The sequence below is a fragment of the Sciurus vulgaris genome, assembly GCF_902686455.1.
Source record: "Sciurus vulgaris genome assembly, chromosome: 4".
In the NCBI taxonomy this organism is placed as follows: Eukaryota; Metazoa; Chordata; class Mammalia; order Rodentia; family Sciuridae; genus Sciurus; species Sciurus vulgaris.
In genome coordinates this window covers 155,371,043-155,389,283 of record NC_136464.1, presented here as the reverse complement: position 1 = coordinate 155,389,283, position 18,241 = coordinate 155,371,043, and the positions used below count along the sequence as shown (strand labels likewise).

General features: G+C 31.6%; 1 protein-coding gene across 8 annotated transcripts in view; it reads left to right on the top strand.

Annotated features, from left to right (window-relative positions):
* The window catches only part of NBEA (neurobeachin), a 660,252-nt gene that overhangs the window by 311,845 nt on the left and 330,166 nt on the right, over nt 1-18,241 (top strand). For all 8 annotated transcript variants that reach the window (XM_079137358.1, XM_079137357.1, XM_079137359.1 and 5 more), the window contains one exon: nt 12,620-12,681. In XM_079137358.1, the coding sequence (XP_078993484.1) occupies nt 12,620-12,681 (62 nt within the window). The remainder of the gene's footprint in view (nt 1-12,619; nt 12,682-18,241) is intronic.

Here is an 18,241-nt window from a genome sequence, read left to right as displayed (position 1 = left end):
GAATTATTGTTTTAATGATCATGAGATGCCTTTCATTTACTTACATTTTTCTGGATGAATCCTTTAAATCCGTATTTCATAAACTACTTGTGAGAAGGTTGCCTGACAGACCAGACTGTTTCCCTTGGGTGTCTAAAATCACAGCCTGTCATAGCACAGTGTACTTTTTATTCAGAACACATATAAAAATTGTGATAGGAACCAATGTTTGGGTAGTTGTTTGGTAATATCTTCTGCCCTGCAAGGACCCCAGGACATGCCACAGTACCTGGCACATGGTATGCACCCAAAAAAGTACTTGTAATAGATGAGACTGTAGCAAAACAAATGAAGTTGTTTCCTATATTTAACAAGATTTCAGTAAGTGGTCTTAATGACAGAAGAGAAAGGTCTAATTTATTTTACTAGAAACAATACAAAAAAGTCTTTGATTAACTCATTCCAACACTGTCTTGAGTATTTTATGGGTGATGATGATAATTGCCATTTTTTCAACAAAGATAGTATTGGCTGGCATTTACCCTAGTGTTACTTTATTTCCAATTATATTCTCAAGAGAAAACTTTTCAAAATAACAACACAATATGCACAAAAAACACAAGGTGAACATGTTGGTCAGCTTTAAACCTGGCATAGAAACCAGGTATGTAGGGAAGTATAGGCAGTGGAGCCAGGAAAGTTCTTACTGGTTCATGACTATTATTGAAATTTATGGAAAGACAGCATATGCAAATGAGGGTAGAAAAAGCAGGGACAGTGAGTTTGATAAATAGATGTATTTCAGAGAAAGCAAAAACTAGAGTCATTCTTGAAAGAATTTTGAACAGGGAGGAGCAAAATCAATTACAATCGAGTTCTGTCAGTTGTTTGCAGCAAGTGTTAAGTAGGGGTAGAAGTTGGGGGCAGAAAGAACAAATAAGATTTTATTTTACAAATACATTATTTAAAAGAATTCAAAAAGAAGAGAAGGAAAAGAAGGACAGTTGAAAAACAATTTCTACTTTAAGTACCAAAAATGAAAAGAAACTATTGGCTTTAAGTATAAATGCATGTAACTGACCATTTTATGCTCAAAACTAATCTACACTGAAACAATTATTGGCCTTTTATGGACCCATGAAAATACTGAAAACAGTTTAGAACTATAAGATGAAACCCCTCAACTCAAGGGGCATTCTATAAATTATTTTCATCTTTATATATTATAGTTCCAGCAAATACTGAGACTGCTTACACGCATTTCATTCTTGTTTTTAAATCCTGAATGAAATAGATGAACCTAAGGAACTTGTGCCTTTTCATATTTCTTTCCCACTATGGTTTCTTCTCTTTGGTACCAGTTTAGCTCAGTTGGACTTGAAGGAGGGACACAGAACTGTGGATTTTCAAGCCAGAAAGAACTACATGTCTTTGAGTTAGCGGAGATTGGCAACCTTTCTGTAATGGGACAAAAAGTAAATGCCTCATACTTTGCAACTGTATAATCTCTGACTTAACTACTGAACTTTGCCATTGTAGTGTGAACACAGCCATAGACAATATGTAAAGGAAGGAGTGTGGCTATGTTTCCATAAAATGTAATGAACACTGAAATTGAATATTTTATAACATTCAAGTATCATGAATTATTTTTCTTTTTTCAATTACCATTTCAAAATGGAAAAACTTCTTGGTTCATGGGCCATATGAAAATAGGAGCTGTGCCAGCTTTATTGATTTGGTTTTCAGACCACAGCTTGTGACCCACTGTAGTGGTAGGGTGAAGCAGGCCTTGACCTGTGTTTTTTAATGGCATGCTGTGCCATAGCATATCATAGAACAGTGTCACAGTGGAGGGATTACTATTTTGGAAAATGTTTCTTTCAGCTATATATGCTAGATCATGATGTAAAATGTATTGCTATGGACTAATTTTTAAAAGTTTTTAGATCATTAATTTACTGTTTACCTGCAAAGAAACCTAGTGTCAACATAGCAAAGAGTCTTAGCTCAAATTTACATAGCTAGTTTGAAGACTCTACACTAAAACCAGATATTTTACCATTCAGTTCAGAATTTCATGAACTTAATTAAATTTTTAAAAATTCTAGAAGGCTAATTTAATTGCCTAGTTCTAAGTGCTTAGGATAAACCCAAATATTCTGAGGGAATCGAAGAACTGACTGGTTTATCACTAATATTCTGATGATTAGAAACTTCCACCTGAATTGAATTTTAAACAGCAGTGCAGCTACACAGAATAAGTACAAGCAGATTTTTTTTTTTTTTGGGTCCTTGATCTTTGCTGCCCAGATATGTCATTTCTTGCTCTCTAGTTTCAAACTGTGAGGTCAGACCCAGGGCATGTCAACTTTGGCCATCAGTCTCCCATCTGTCCTTCTCAGGTATCAAAACACAATTTTGTACATTACAGAGGCTCCTTAATTAGGTGGAATTGCCACAATTTAGGTGGACCCTGGATTACAAGAGAAATAAACCATCAAGACTAACTCTTGCTAAAAAAGCCTGAGAAAAATAAGCGGAGAGAATGGACATTTCCTAGAGCTTACACCTGGAGAAGTTGACCGCTTTCTTTGTCTGGCTTTTTGATGCTCATATTGCCCGTTATGTGTGGGTTCAGTTGATTCTTGAAAGGCCAATTTTAGTAGATAAATATTCTCTAATTTTTCAAATATGTTGAGTTGAATCTGTTTTCTTAGAGATTTTGTGCCTGCATGTGTGTGTGAGTGTGTGGTTGTGGGAAGGGGTATGGGTGTGGGTGTGGGTATAGTTTAAATTAAAGTCATGTTCATGAAAAAACAATTTCAAAAATAATGACCACTAGTTAGCTAAGAAAATTCTGGTACAATTAAATTCAGTATGTTGTAGAACACCATGAAGTTATATTTCAATAGTTTTATTTCTGTCTTTTCAAAAATTTTAGGTTATAAAATACACTGAAAAATTTGTGTAAGTAAATGTGAAGTGCTGCACAAATGTAGTATATATAATGACTTTGATCTTTTGAGGTTTTTCCTACCATTCTTCAAATATTTTTGTATTTAAGTTGTCTGTGGCACTCTGAGCTGAGTGCATACAGTTTACCCAGTGCAGGAATATTTCTCTACCTCTTTTCTGTCTGAACATTTCTTCTGATAGGATTTTATTAGCTCATAACTCATTAGATGAGTCTTTTTAAATTGGAAAAAAAAATCTTCCATTCCTGCAGCTTTGCCCATTTAGCTTAGTATTTCCCTTTCTGTGGTACCTTTCCCCCCAGAAATCTTCACATTTATAAAGTGAATGTCTTTGGTTTCCTGTAACTGATTACTATTACCTCATGTCATCTGATAGTTTTCCTATAGATGAACCTCAGGTCATGTATATGCATGAGTGTTTTATAAACTACCTTTGTTTTTGGTCCTGTTATTTCAAAATATTAATTGCATCTTCTAAAAAAATTTTTTATGCTAACATGATAATGCAAGCCAAATTGTGGAAATTTTTCATACCTGATAAGATTTTGATCAATTTATATCATTTTCCTTTTCAAATATTTCTAAGCCAGTAGGTATGTAGAGATGTGACCTCTTGGAGTTTTCCCAGAGATCTAAACTTTTCCCCCTTATGTGTGCTTTTAGATCTCATGTGTAGCTTGTTCCTACTGTTTGTTGTTGTTGTTTGTCTTGGTTTGTTTTATATACATTGTCCCTCCAGGTAGAATTGATCCTTTTAATCTATTTTTGCTTAGTGTCCATCTGGCTACCAGAATTCACTTAATTGAGTGGAAAATAAATATCAACTCTATTGTGAAGAATAGCTTCTATGAAAGTTATTTTAGACCAACTTTAACTATTAGAAGGGTTTTTTTCCTTCTGCTCCACATGACTGTGGTGCATGGCACACATTTTCATACCTAAAATGCTCGTTCTGTATTTCATTTAGTTATGACATGGTTGTTTTTATTACATTAAGTCCAACCAAAGCTATTTTTCTCATTAAACGTGATTACTTAAACTTTAAAATTTCTTAAAATATACAGATAATTTCAACAGCAGGACGATGAAACATTTAAGTAGAAAATTATTAAAAATTACATTAAATGTGTTTCCTATTGCTTTGTTATAGAGAGAATTCTTGGGACTAAGGATACTCTCAGGAGAAGATTTGTATATGAATTTAAACATTCTATTTAATAAAATAAATCATATAATTTGTAACAGCTGATCTTGAAATGATCCCTATGTCACTTTTTCTCTGGAAATGAATAATTGTACTTTAATATTTCCTATTGGTACTTTTTGATTCCACCATTTTCTTATAATCACAATAGGAATTACTTTAATGATATCATTTATCTTGCTTGGCAAGCCACCTTCTTAAATGGTTCTGAGATGATTCTTGTTCTCCTCACTTAAAACCGATCAATTTATCTATCTGGGTCCTCCATTAGAATGCAGGCTTCTCTACCATTTGGAACTTACCTGTTTCATATCTGTGCCCTGGCCTATAGTATGTAGTACTGATTTTAGAACTGAATCACTGAATCCTTTAATTCCTAGAAATGACTAGATCCTCCCTTCTTTATATACCTTTTATGGCAACTTACTTGATGCTATTTTTAGATTTCTCAGTTCCTATGATTTCAAAAGCTACTGATATGTGTATATATATATATATATAAAAGATATGTCTTAAAATTAAAAGAAATAAGTACAATTTTCATTTATAAATAGATCAAATATTTTATGCTACAATCTTTTTTTAAATTCCAAAACAACTCAAATATTGCCTTATTCGTTATATCATTATTAGACAGTTTTCTGGTATATAACAGTGGCACTTTGAACTCTGAGTTGTGGGTAAACGAGAATTGGATATACAATTTTCTGGTTAGGCAAAAATAATTCTGTTATTTTAGTGATATAGATGTTTTTGTGTGTATAGTTTAAAGCATATTATCCCAATAAATCATTCCTTGGATTAAATTATGTGTTCATGGTAATTTGTGACTCTTGAGAATATTGTCTGTTATAAAATTGAAGAAACTTCCAAAACCTATTTTATTGCTAAAAATGAGTAAAACTGGACTTTATTACTCATCTGTAATGTTCTGCTTTAAATGGAACATTTAGTAAAGAATGTACAACTTGGGTCAAATATGATGATTTTTACTTTCAGCACAGATAGGAGATTTGAAAACATTTAGTTTGTTTTCTCAGGGTATTTCAACAACATAAGCCTATAATTATCGGATAAAGTGAATTATAGTCTTGAAAATAAGCGAGGCTCACTGAATGACCTCTACCTCAGCCTGTTTTAACCTGAAACCATGTTCTTTTTGGCTATTTATGCCTTTATCACAGTAATTATCAAATAATTTACTAATTTTTTAGCTTTTTATTTTTGACCTTATAAATGTATTATTATGAAAAGAATACATAGTATTTCCATTTTATTTGGTATATTTATTTAAGTATTTGAAGGAAAAATTCATATTTTTTCTGAATACAAAAACAAAAAAAATTAATGGTGTTTATTACCAGAAAATCACTATTAAGTTTATTCAAACTTGAGATATTAAAATTATTAAATTTATTCACTTTTGATTTAAATAAATGTTACAATTTAGGTAGTATGGAACTGTAACTACGACTTGTACATTTATTAGACTTTAAAAGGTGAAACCATATTTTATAGAATCTCATATTTTTTTTTTCGGTGCTGGGGATTTGAACCCAGGGCCTTGTGCTTGCAATGCAAGCATTCATCCAGCTGAGCTAAATCCCCAGCCCTGGAATCTCTTATTTTTACTATGAAGGCATTACTGTGAACCATCTTTATTTAAATGTAACTAATCATGTAATTGAGTCATCTGTTAAACCTGGCATGTTTTCTCCTCTTTTGATTATTTATATTTCTTTTCATGACCTGCATGTTTAAAACACATGTATCAGTCTTGATAATTATTGGGGCCCAGCGTCTTTTGTGTAACATTAGATCTGAACCAGACACAGGTTAGTAGTTTTAGAATTTAATTGAGGCTTTTGGAATTTAAAGGAGCTCAGGGAGAAGAGTAGAAGGTAGGTACAGTGGAGTAATAACAGGAATAGCAATTGCTTCTATAATTAAATTTAACCCAAAGAGAATCACAAGGTCCAGATGATTTATGATAGTGAAAATGTCTCTTATTTCCCATATTTCATCCTTTTTCTTTGCTGTTTGATTGAATCAGGAAGTCAGGAAAAGGGCAAGACACAGGTCAATCACCTTTTTTAGTGAAAACTGAAGTCTAATATTGTGGATAAAAGTATCTCATGCAGACCTCAATAAAACATAAAGAATTGCTTTATGTTCTTTGAAAGTATAGGGTTCTATTTTAATTCTTTCAGGACAAAATTTTCAATATATGTATATATTTGTATGAAGTGCCTCTATAACTGGGTTGTTAGCGCTTTCAGTTCAAGGACTGTGTTTTCTGAATTTTTCATAGTTCCAGGTTCTTTCTCAAAGCAAGGCCTATTGCAGAATATTAACTGTAGTTTCTCGAATAAATTATATCAGTGAAAATGTTCTCAGAGATATCCAACCCTCAACTTGGTTAATATTAAGTAAATTAGAAATTGTAAACCATTTTTTGTATGTGTAAATGAAAAATAGTATTTCAAAGGAATGTGCAAACAGAAGTGAAAGTTCCTTGAAGATGACAAGAGCAACACTGAATATTAAGAATTTATGAAAATACTTTTTCCTATTTGGTTAGCAATAATGCTAATAAGAATAGTATTAGAATATTCACTTCATTAGAGAATATTCTCTTCAGTTCAAATCATACTATAGCTTTATCACTAATAAAATCTATGTAGAACCCATTACCCTTCTATCATTACCCATGAGCCATTACTATCATTCTATACAAGAATGATACAAACTATAAACCTGCACTATCCAAAATATTCTCAATAAAATTCCTAGGCTGTATTAGCACAATGACAAATAAACAAACAAAAAAGCCACAAATAAAAAAAAAAAAAACACTTCAAAAACTACAGACATTATTTCAATAAGTCAGTCAAAATGAATATTTGAGTATTGGGTAACTATAGTGACAAGTAACTTTGTTTCCCAGCAATCTAAACCTTCTAGATTTACAATTTAAAAGCATTAGTCAATCATTCCCATTTGGAAATGAATTTTGACTTCTGAATATACCGATTTCCATGGGGAAATATGAGATGTCAAATTACTTTGAAATTGCATTCAAATTAATATTAATTTCTTTGTAAATCTTTGAGACTATTTCACATAAGACAGTACCATTAATTAATGATTTTTAAAAAGCTAACTCAAATTTATGTTATTAAAATAGATACCTAAAATCCCTTATTCAAAGTCTTAAAGCCAGATGTGTTTTACAGTTGGGTATTTGGTGTGTTTCATAATGTCTCAGGCAATCGGATGTAGCACCTTAATCAAACACATTTACAAGCCTGCAGTGACACATATTCATACTAGAAGGAATATCGATTGTAAATATCATCATATTATTCAGGTGAAATTTTGCCAATGATTAACTTTGTGATAATCTTATAAGGAACCGTTTAGTTTTCAGGTTTTTTTTTTTTTTTCCAGTTTGGAAATAGTAAAGTGTCATTAGTGTATATGTAAAATAATTTCCTCTGAAGTTTAAAAAAATCCTTAAATGTATATGTGTATGAGTGTGCATATGTTTGGTACACATATGCCTGGGTATGAACAAGTAGTTTCTTTGGAATCTGGCCATGTCCATTTGTTAATGTATTTTCTGTGGCTGCTTTTGCACAACAGTAGCACAAAGGCGAGTTGAGTGGTTATGAAAGGAGCTTATGGCCACAAAGTGTAAGATATTTCATATCTAGGCCTTTGCAAAAAAGTTTGCTGACACTGATATTTATGATATATCCAGAGACTTTAGTTTTGTTCCTATTGTAAAGACAGAAGACTTCAGTTTTTTTCCTGTTCTAAAATCATAAGTTTGTGATAGCTGAGTTTTTGGTGAACTATAGAAATAAATGAATGAATGAACTCTCATGGTCTCCACAGTAGTTCAGGTGATTTTTTTTCCTCCCAGCTAATATTTATAAGTGTATTATGAAAGTAAGCTACAATGGTTTAATTACATTTAAAAATCTTTTCTTAATTCATGCACTTATGTTATTTAGCTTCTTTAATAAATATAAATTACTTCTTTTGTAATCTTTTAAAATTAATATCTCTGAGAGAACACGTAGGCAGTTTTGAAAGGCCCAGTTCCAAATAGCGAACGATACTACCTATATACATTAATATTGCTTGTAGTAAATAATAATGAAAATGTAAGCCATTATTGTTATTTCAGACATTATTGTAATGTTGATTTGTTGTTGTTTGAGTTTGATTTTCTTGTATGTTTGCTTTGTGGATACTTTCTTCCATCCTTCATAGTCCACAACATTTACTTTGCATTCTTTGTGAATGCCCTAGGATTCTACATCATAATTACTTGTAATTATTCGTTCAAATAGTCTATCCCACTTTCTTCACCTTTTTTTAAAACTCAGTACCAGTGATAATGTCTGGCACCTTGTGCACTGTGCTCGGTATATACTTCTTTGCATAATTGGATTCTTGTTCTTGAGAATGCTTTCACTTGTCCTCAAAATCTCACTTAGTTTTTTTCTCTTTCACTAATAGCAGTTCGTGAATGATGGTTTCTACATTTGATTCAATTAACATTTATCAATAATATATTCAGAGCACCTATAGTCACAGATGTCTGTCATAGTCTCTTCTTTTGGAAGAGGCCCCTTCCTGAAAGAAAATTTTAGTGTTACAAAAAAGATGAGTCCCATCCAAGAGTCCCATTCCTTTCTTATTCCTGTAATACTCAAACACCTTCACTTCCCACCATGAGAAACAATCTGCCAGAGATGGAAATTCTTCACTTTATTTTGAAGCTTAAATACTCCTTTCACTTGAACTTCAAATTCAACAGATACATAAAGTCCTACTCAATGGCCACTCTTTCTTAAAACAGTACCACTGTGCCTTTCAGTAGTTCTTGTATTGAAGAAAGAAAACTATCCCAAAGGCCAGGCTTCTAATTTCACATTGAATTTGGTGATTTCTAATCTGGTTTATCTTTGTTGTGGGTTTTACTTTTTTTTTTTTTTTTTTTTTAATGGGGAGAGACTATATTTCTGAAAGTGGAAACTGACTTCCTGTTCCTTGTAAGAATGAACCCAAAATAACTGCCAATTTTGGATAATGATTTACCCACATAACTATTTTGTTTGCTTTCTGTATCTGGACCACTGCAAATGTGTCTACCTAATTAATCTTCCTGAGAGACCTTTTTGTCTTAGCTACCCAGCTGACTCCTTTCAGCAATATAGTTCATAATCTATTAAAAACTCTTACTAGAGAATTTCTTCACCATTAGAGTACCCCTTATTTGCAAGCCTTCTTCCTCTTAGGTCCTCCTGTGTTTATTGTCTGTATTCCAGTTGTTCATTTTATGCTGATAAACGAAGTATGGTTTATAGTAATTGGATTATTATTTCTGACCAGAATACTTATTCTGGTGAATATATATTTTCTGGTGAAATGTTCTAATTTGGCCCCCACTTATAACTGGATTTTGGTTGTGAAGGCACATATATAAAGTTCCTCCTTTGTAGGCCACTTTTTAATTGACAGTGAACACATTATCATCACGGAATAGGAATGATATAACCAGTTCTTAGTATCATTTCCCTTATTTTATAACTTGCTCCAAATTCTTCCTCTTAACTTTCAAACCTACTTGTAAGTTTCTTTCAATCTGTATCTTTCCCAATTTTAACTTAGCTTTCCAGTTCCACTTTTAACTCCTGTACTCTAGTCATCCAACCCCCATACTTTAGAGGTCTTTTCAGATATTTCTTTTCTCTTTACTTCCTCTGTGTTTTTTTAATCAAGCTACTGACATTTTCCCCCTATGTCTGACCAACATATACTCCTTCCCTGTGAAAACTGTCACTCATCCAAGTTGGAATTAACCATCATGACCTTTCTCATGATTGTACGTTGCCATCATTTTAATGTTGTGTTATTTATGCAGCAATGTAGCCAACATAAATTGGGTTTTCTAGTTAGATACCTTGACTTCCTGTATAACTTCTACCACTGAATGAAATACCTTGAGCTTCATTTTTTTAAATATCAAATGAGATAATAACTAGTTCAAAGGTATATTAAGAGAGCCAAATGAGAAAACATATATAAAAGTGTAGATTATAAAGCATGTAAATGTGAGATAATCTTATATTTGAATTGCAATATAGAATAGTTGCAAAACTGCCAATGTCTTACATATTATTATAAACTTTTGAGGGCTAACACTGTACTTTGCCTGTAAACAGAGGTATCAAATGAGTCCCCTTAATTATGGATTTCCTGCCAGATACAAAAATAAAAAACACAATCTTATAGAGACGTTCCCTTGTAAATATTTGCTATATGTTTATACAGCTTAAGTGTTACTTATGGCATTTATAGAAAGAGAAATTGAACTTTCTTGAGCATTTGATTAAAGTTATGCAATAGCATGTTTGTTACATGTCTTAAATTTTTAAATATGGTTGTGGTTTTATTGTAAGGATAAAGTATCATCAGACAATGCTTATATTTTCAATATCTCTAGTAAAACATTGGCCTTTACTTATTTGTTTTAGTTAATACTCATTAACACTTAGAGTTTTAATGGAACTATGTGATTTTGGAAGGTAGATAGCTAAATCTCACAAAATGTCCAGTTTTGTTCTCATTGTCAAAATTAGTGTCTTTCTTTCTTTCTTTCTTTTTATTTATTTATTTTTCAGGACAAACCATTGGTTCTCTCTGTCCAGAACTAATTAGACAGAACACATTAGTAAAGATGTGAGATTCTACGGAATTGAAATCACTAAGCTTTTATAAAGTACCAAAAGTACTGTTTAGGAATTGCAGTTTTGTTGTCCCATCAACTTTTGTTATCTCTTTGGAACAAAAAGTTTATGAATTGTTTGTTTATATTTTCTTACAATGTAATGATACTATTTCTAAGAACTAGGAACTTTCCTATTATATAGAAGTTTTTCTAGAAGTTTGTTAAATAATTTGTCTGGGAGATATTAATATAATTGCACTTTTTTTCCCTAATTTTTACTTAAAGATATTATGTACTAAAACTTAATATTAAGAATATATGTTGAATGATTCTTTACATCAAAGTTTTATTAGGTTGATATGCTTATACATATTAATTACGATCCTACTGCCTTTCATTGAAGATTTTCTCAGAATTTAAATAGTTGAATAGCCAACAGGTGATAAATGTTCCATTAATCTTTCTGACTGTCTAGCTTCTGAGCATGAGAATTGCTGATCAATTATACTTATTGTCTCCTAAGTGAGCTTTTCACATCTGCCTCTTATTTCATTAGTTAAATATCTGCCCAAAGATCTGATAAGATGAAATACCAGTGCCTTTTTACAGCTTGTACTGTCTGTACAATAAGGATAAGATTGTTAGCAATATGGGCACAAAAGAGTATTTATCCACTACCTACAATAAATATGTGTGCTAGTGTCTATAAGGCATATGAAACTATATATATATATATATATATATGTATATAATACTAAAAAACTGTTTTGCTTCAACTCTACATTTAATAACTAATATAAGAGCAAGGGATTTCTTACTATATGATGCATTTATTGATTACATTTGTCCTCAAAACTAAGAAAAAACCCAACTCATTCATTCAGTTCTTTTAGTTTAAAATAAACACTGGAACTTTTAGAAAATTTTAAACTAGCTAACATAATTAATTTATTCTTATCCAGAAATTGATGTTAATTCTTGATTACATTTTCCTATATGTTGGCATCTTAAAAAACTAATGATCTATTTTATTATATGTAGTGTTATATGGCTATCACCCTTTTAATTAGAAAAAGTCTTGATGAATAATTACTAATGTTTATAGAAAGAATGTTTTCCTACCTGTAGAATGAAGAATAGTATGTCAAAGAGCATAATGAGAATCAAATGAGAAATATACGTACAACTAACACAATGCCTAGCAGATAGTGAGTGATCCTTGAGTACTGCTCATATTACATATACATTACCTTCAAGTTTTCCTTTTTCCCCTCAGTCTCTTAGAGTTTAGAAGCATTTTATAAGTGATGGGGAATCACCTCTTTGTAAGTTAATTTGATCTTTCAGAAGAAAATGTAGACAGATTTTCAGTGATTTTTGTTCTTTGTTCCAGGAGACCATCATATAGCATATATCTTTGGAATAAAAGCAGCATAACCAGCTTATCAGTTTCAATAACCAGACCTCACCTTGTTTAAATATTTTAAAATACCTTGACAAATGATAATTGAACGTGAAGTAATTTTTAGTAGTTTTCACATCATTTTGAGTGTCTGAATACGTTAAAAATTAATGTAAAAGTATATGCTAGTGAATGTGTCCACTCACTTTATTTTAAGAGTTCTGTTTGAAACTAAGGCTTTTATATAACAAATCAACTTGGAATGACGATTTCTACTATTGTAATTCATTTTGTTTCTATCTTTGTTGTAGGCCTTGTTTGTATGAAGTCCAGCACATCCGTGGTTGAGCTTGTTATGCTACTTTGCTCTCAGGTACAAAATCTCATTCATTTTATTATATTAAACTATATGAGGATTTTTTTGTGTGTGTGACAATGTGTGTGCACATACGTATATGTGTGTGTATGTGTGTATATATGTGTAACATTTAAAACTGCCATCTGTTATTCCAGAGATGATGAAACTAATTTGTTGGGCTATATTAGTATGTAGATGATATTACCATGTAGATACTGTCTTCTCTGTCTCACTCTAATGCTCTCTTTAGCTGTCATAGTCTCTTCTGTCCTTCCCATCCTCCTATTGTTCCCTATTGTTTTGTCTGTGCATATGGTGTGTGTGTCTGCGTACTTATTATGGTCTTTTGGTACTTTTCCTCCCACCTTTTGAAAATAATACAGCATAATTTATAATTTATAGTTTCTCCTTATTAGAGATAATAAAAACTAAGCTATGTATTTTCAGAAGCCTGTGTTTATAATACACTTTTATGTGCTGTTTTCACTTTTTTAAAAGGTGTTATTTGTGTCAGTAAATTCTAAAAATTTACTTTAATGTTATTTATCTTTAATGTCAGAATTAAATACAGAATTGTAATTGCTCACATTGTTTCTCCTTGTCAATTCTAGGAAGCTAAGAGAAAGTATATATTACTGTTTTTCTGGTAACTATAATAGAAACTTAATGGTCTTTTCCTCTAATCAGCTCTGTCATGTCTCCTAGTGTTCCTGATTATCTTATAAATATTAAATATTTCATAATATCAGAATGAAAAAAGCTTATATATGTTTATAATAGGTAGTTATTACATTTATTACTAGTTTCCTCAATAGAAAGAAAAACTACATCTAAACCTTTTCTAGTAAGTGGCCTGAGATCTGCCTAAAACCACAGCTAACTGTCAAATAAACAACAGCATGACTTTAACTGACCTTTAAAACGTCTGAAAACAAAAACAGAAACAAATAAAATACTTACCTACTGATTTCCAGTTTTGGGGTTTACTTTCTTCAAGGATATATTGATAGGGAAATCACCAGATTTACTTCCATTTTAGCCATGAAGAATATTAATATGAAAGAAGTTAAAGAGAGCATCATTCCTGGCAGGAGTTCATCTGCAGGGCATTTAAAAATTTTGTCATGTAATCCTGAAGTCCTGAGTTCGAAAGACATTCCAAGAGATCTGTCCGGACCTTTTAGGTTCATGAGAATCCATTTTTTAAAGGCTTTTATGGAAAGAAATAGTTGAGAAGTCCTTCCTTAGCCTTGAGTTTCACTGCAGTTCAGAGAAATAAAGAGGAATGTAGCATTAGGATCTAGTGTCTTTGATGGCCTCATCATCTAATCATAGGTTTAACATTACTCATTTGCTGGCTCCAGGAATTCCTGCCATTAAGGGCCCTAGAGATGAAACTTTGCCTCAGATATTGATTGAAAGGAAGAGTGAGAAATTTAAGCTCTCTATGCAGTGCACTTTCTTGCAGTGTTTCAGCAAGCAAAATTATAAACATGTCTCTCAGTTTGATTTTTAAATTGAATTTTTAAAATAATTCGAGTGTGTTTTAAACAATCTGAAAAATTTTATTGAGCAGTTCGTTGATTAAATATACCTTATTTATGTGATTTTAAAAGGTATGCTCATAAAAAAAAATCCCAATTATTTTGTGATTTTCTGTTAGACTAACATACTGCCTTCCAGAAAGGAGCAAGTGAGAAATCCCCTACTTCAGTCCAGTTCAGATGAAAGAAGTTTACTAGTCTCTTATGAAATTAAGATCACTAGTTACTCCACAGATGTTTAAAACCTTGTTTTTGAGGACACACAGAGAAGAGTGGCCATGTCTTCAAAATTTCTTGAAATATTCTGTCATTTTTTTACTGAAATTCATGATAATTTGTATTCTAATTTCACATTAGCAGGGCTACTGTATAGCAGTAGTGGACCTCTGATAAGGAACAATAAATGCAGTTAATGATGCTGTGAAGATTGCTTGGCAAAGCTCTCTCCAAGCAGCATTCTATTCTACAGACCTTAATGCATCTCTTCTATGATGAAGCTGATCCCTGTAGAATTAGCCATTTTGTACGCTGTCTTCATGCCAAACAGAAGGCACTCCTGATGAATCTTTAAAGCTGCGAATCCTTGAGCTGTTTTGGCTTTCTTTTATAATCATCCCTTTGAAAGTACTGATAGCTCCATATGATAATGAACAATATTGTACTAATAACAATGGTTAAAAGTATGAATGAATAACTATTTAGATGCATGTTCTATATATTGATATGTTTTTTCCAGTGGTTAGACAACTATATTATCCACACTGTGATATTATTCATTAAAACAACTTTTCAGTACAGATGGAATTTTCCAGTTTATTTATTTACTTAAAATGTGTCCTTATTCTCAAATTTAGATAAGCCATCGACAGATTGAATTTTGTTGGAGAGAATAAGCATCTAAGGATTGAAAAGGAAAAGGAGAATGCAACATTTTTTGCAGCATTTTTTCTTTGCTATAGCACATTATATACTTTTATTTTTATGCTTTTCATTTTCATTTTGGAAATTTCATGTTTTAACTACTACATATTATTAGGAATATTAGATTTTCTTTCCTTCTCATCTGAGCTTCTGAACAAAATTACTTTTACCAATAGTTTGTGTCCAAAATATGGTATAAATTTACATTAGATCATATTACAACTGTCTGAAGGTACTTGTCAAGGATAATTCAGTTCATATGGGCAGCCTTTTAAACTGCAAGGGACATGGCATCCAGTCTACCCCCAGTGGAATTTTACATCTCTGTGGAGAACATATCTTGAGTTAAAAGAACACATTAGCATTATTATAATGCATTTATTATCCCACAGATACCTCAAACTATTTTGACTATATTCCATAAAATACAAAAAAACTTTGAGAATCAACTGTCTTTCTTATTTTTAATTTTTAATTTAAAATTACAATTAGCATCTTTAAAACATTTTTTTTTTTTAGTTGTAGATGGACACAATATCTTTATTTATTTTTTTGTGTGTGGTGCTGAGGATTGAAACCTGTGCCTCACATGTGCTAGGCAGGCACTCTACCACTGAGCCACAACCCCAGCCCCTAGCACCTTTTTTAAAAATCGGTTTTCTGCCATTTTGAAGTAAAATAGACTATGGTAAAATATTTGATCTGTATTGTATTTGACAAAGTTGGGTCTTGGTCAGGGCTTCCTACAGGTTCCTCTGCAGTCACAGGTCTGATGCCATTTTCTGTCATAGTTTTGTTTCAGTTTCAACATTGGACTGTGATTGCGGTGCTTTCTATCACTCTAGATATGTACTTATTTTCCTATTACATTACTCTTAGCATATTGTGTTCTTTGATGAATAGCAGATTTAGTTTTCAAGTAAACTTTTTTAAGTACGGTAATAGTTTCTAATTATTTCCAGATTTTATATTTTTAGGACGTTGCTATGAGAGGTACTCCAGGAAAAATTGAGTGATGTTATCCCATAGGATTTCTTCAAGTTTTCATAAGTAAAACTTAGCAGATGTCACTTTCATTTTTCTGTGCCTTATCTGTCAATAGAAAAGGCTTTTATAAATTTAGAAACTTTGTGCAAAAAAATTATGTCAGTATTTAAGTGCTTTCTGACATGAAGCACTGATTAAGCAAATGCATGCCTAATAAATCATTTTTTTCTTATTAAGATCTAAAAATGTATAAGGAAAATAAAGTCTCTTAGTTTAAGATCTATGTATGAAGTTGCTAGCATGAATTATTTTGTGGTTTTGTTTGACTTTATTCTTTTTTAAATATTTCATATACTTAAGTAAAATGAATTTTAGTGACTTCACTGATGTGATCAAGGCCTGACCCAGGGCTTCTAAAGACAACACTTAAAAAGGAACCACAACTGAAGAAAGATCTTTCCTTTTCAAGTGACTTGGACTTTGAACATTTAATTTTTTCATTTTTTCTCAAATTTGATACAGTTTAGTTGGATTGTACAAAAGAAAAGAATACACTGTTCTTCTAGATGTAATAAAACAAAGATTGAGGTACTGGATATAGATAAGATGAAAATAGAGGGCCTATTAAATAATAGTCATTTAAAAGTATTCAGTATTGCAAGGAATATTTAGTGTGTATAATAAGGTTATAAATGTAAGAAAACATAAGATGGACATGATTTTTTAGGGTCTTTGGAAATATCATGAAATTCTAATTTTAATGAAATTATGTCATATTTAGCAATTATGACTTCCTTTTTTGAGTATTGTGGTAGTTGCAAAACATTTTTCCACATCTCAGGGAGTCTAGTCTTATATATAAAATTGTGCAGCTGAATTTCAAATCAGCCAAGAATAATAAGAAAGTGTGGCATAGTTTTTATTGACTATAGCCAAGTACTATCTAGGTATAGTTAAAAACAATTGATCCTATAAACTAAACAATGGTTTGGATGTGGTAGCTCAATTGTAGGATGCTTACCTAGTGTGCATAAGGCTCTGTGTTTTATTCCTAGTGCTGGAAAAAAGAAAAAAGAAAAAAAAAAAAAGATTGTCAGGGAAGACTTCATTGGGATAGATGAAAGGTGGACCCTGAAGTTAGTAGTCTTTCTAAACAACATTAGCAGCAAAGAGGATTAATTAATAGGTTGTGGAAATGGTTTGAGCATAGGTCTGGGAAGCAAAGGACCTGTTGCATTCTCAGGCCTGTGACTGGTCTTATTTGCAGCACTTCAGAAGTTAAATAGCCAGATAATACATTTGTTTGCTTATGCAGGATATTACACATTTTATAGGCAATACCTAATATAGTTTCTTCAGAACATTTTAATATAAAACTATTATGTTACTCACATGGGGTGAGTGAGGGTGAGGCTGGAGAGAAATTCCTAACTTTTCAACAGAATTGGCTAGTTCCTGGTCATTGCCTTTATAAGTTCAGCCTGTGTTTTAGGCTCATTCATGACTGTCTAAGAAATCCTTGCCTTCTTCTCTGGACTGTGACTGACCCCAACTCTCACCTGTGATATTAAGTCATTCCCAGTTAAAAGGGCACATTAGGCTTTTAGATTTTTGTTTCTGCACTATATCATCTCTCCTGCAATGAAGGTTTGTAATATGTCCTAAGTATAAATAAAAGTTCAAGAGAAGGTTGAAAATGTGGTGACACATGAAGATTACAGTCAACTTGAATCAGTGAAGATATTAAACTAGTAAAAAATATAGAGAATATTATATAGTAAAAATGTCAGAATTTTGAAGAACAAAGAAAAAGAACATCAATAGGAAATAATCAGAAAACGTGTAGTTAATATATCTTGAAGAGGACACCTACCAAATAATGTCTATTAAAGAAGGGCAAACTCAACTCTGTTATCTTCTCGTTTATAGCATTCCTGCATAAAGTATTTAATCAAGTACTTAAAGACCATATAATTCAAATTACTTTTGATCAATTCCATAAGGTTTTTTATTGTTAATATAATCATCTAATTCAACCTCTTACATTAGCAGATAAAAATTTTTTTTTTAATTTGAATTTATTTTTAAACTAGATTAAAACAAAGATTATACATTTTAAATTA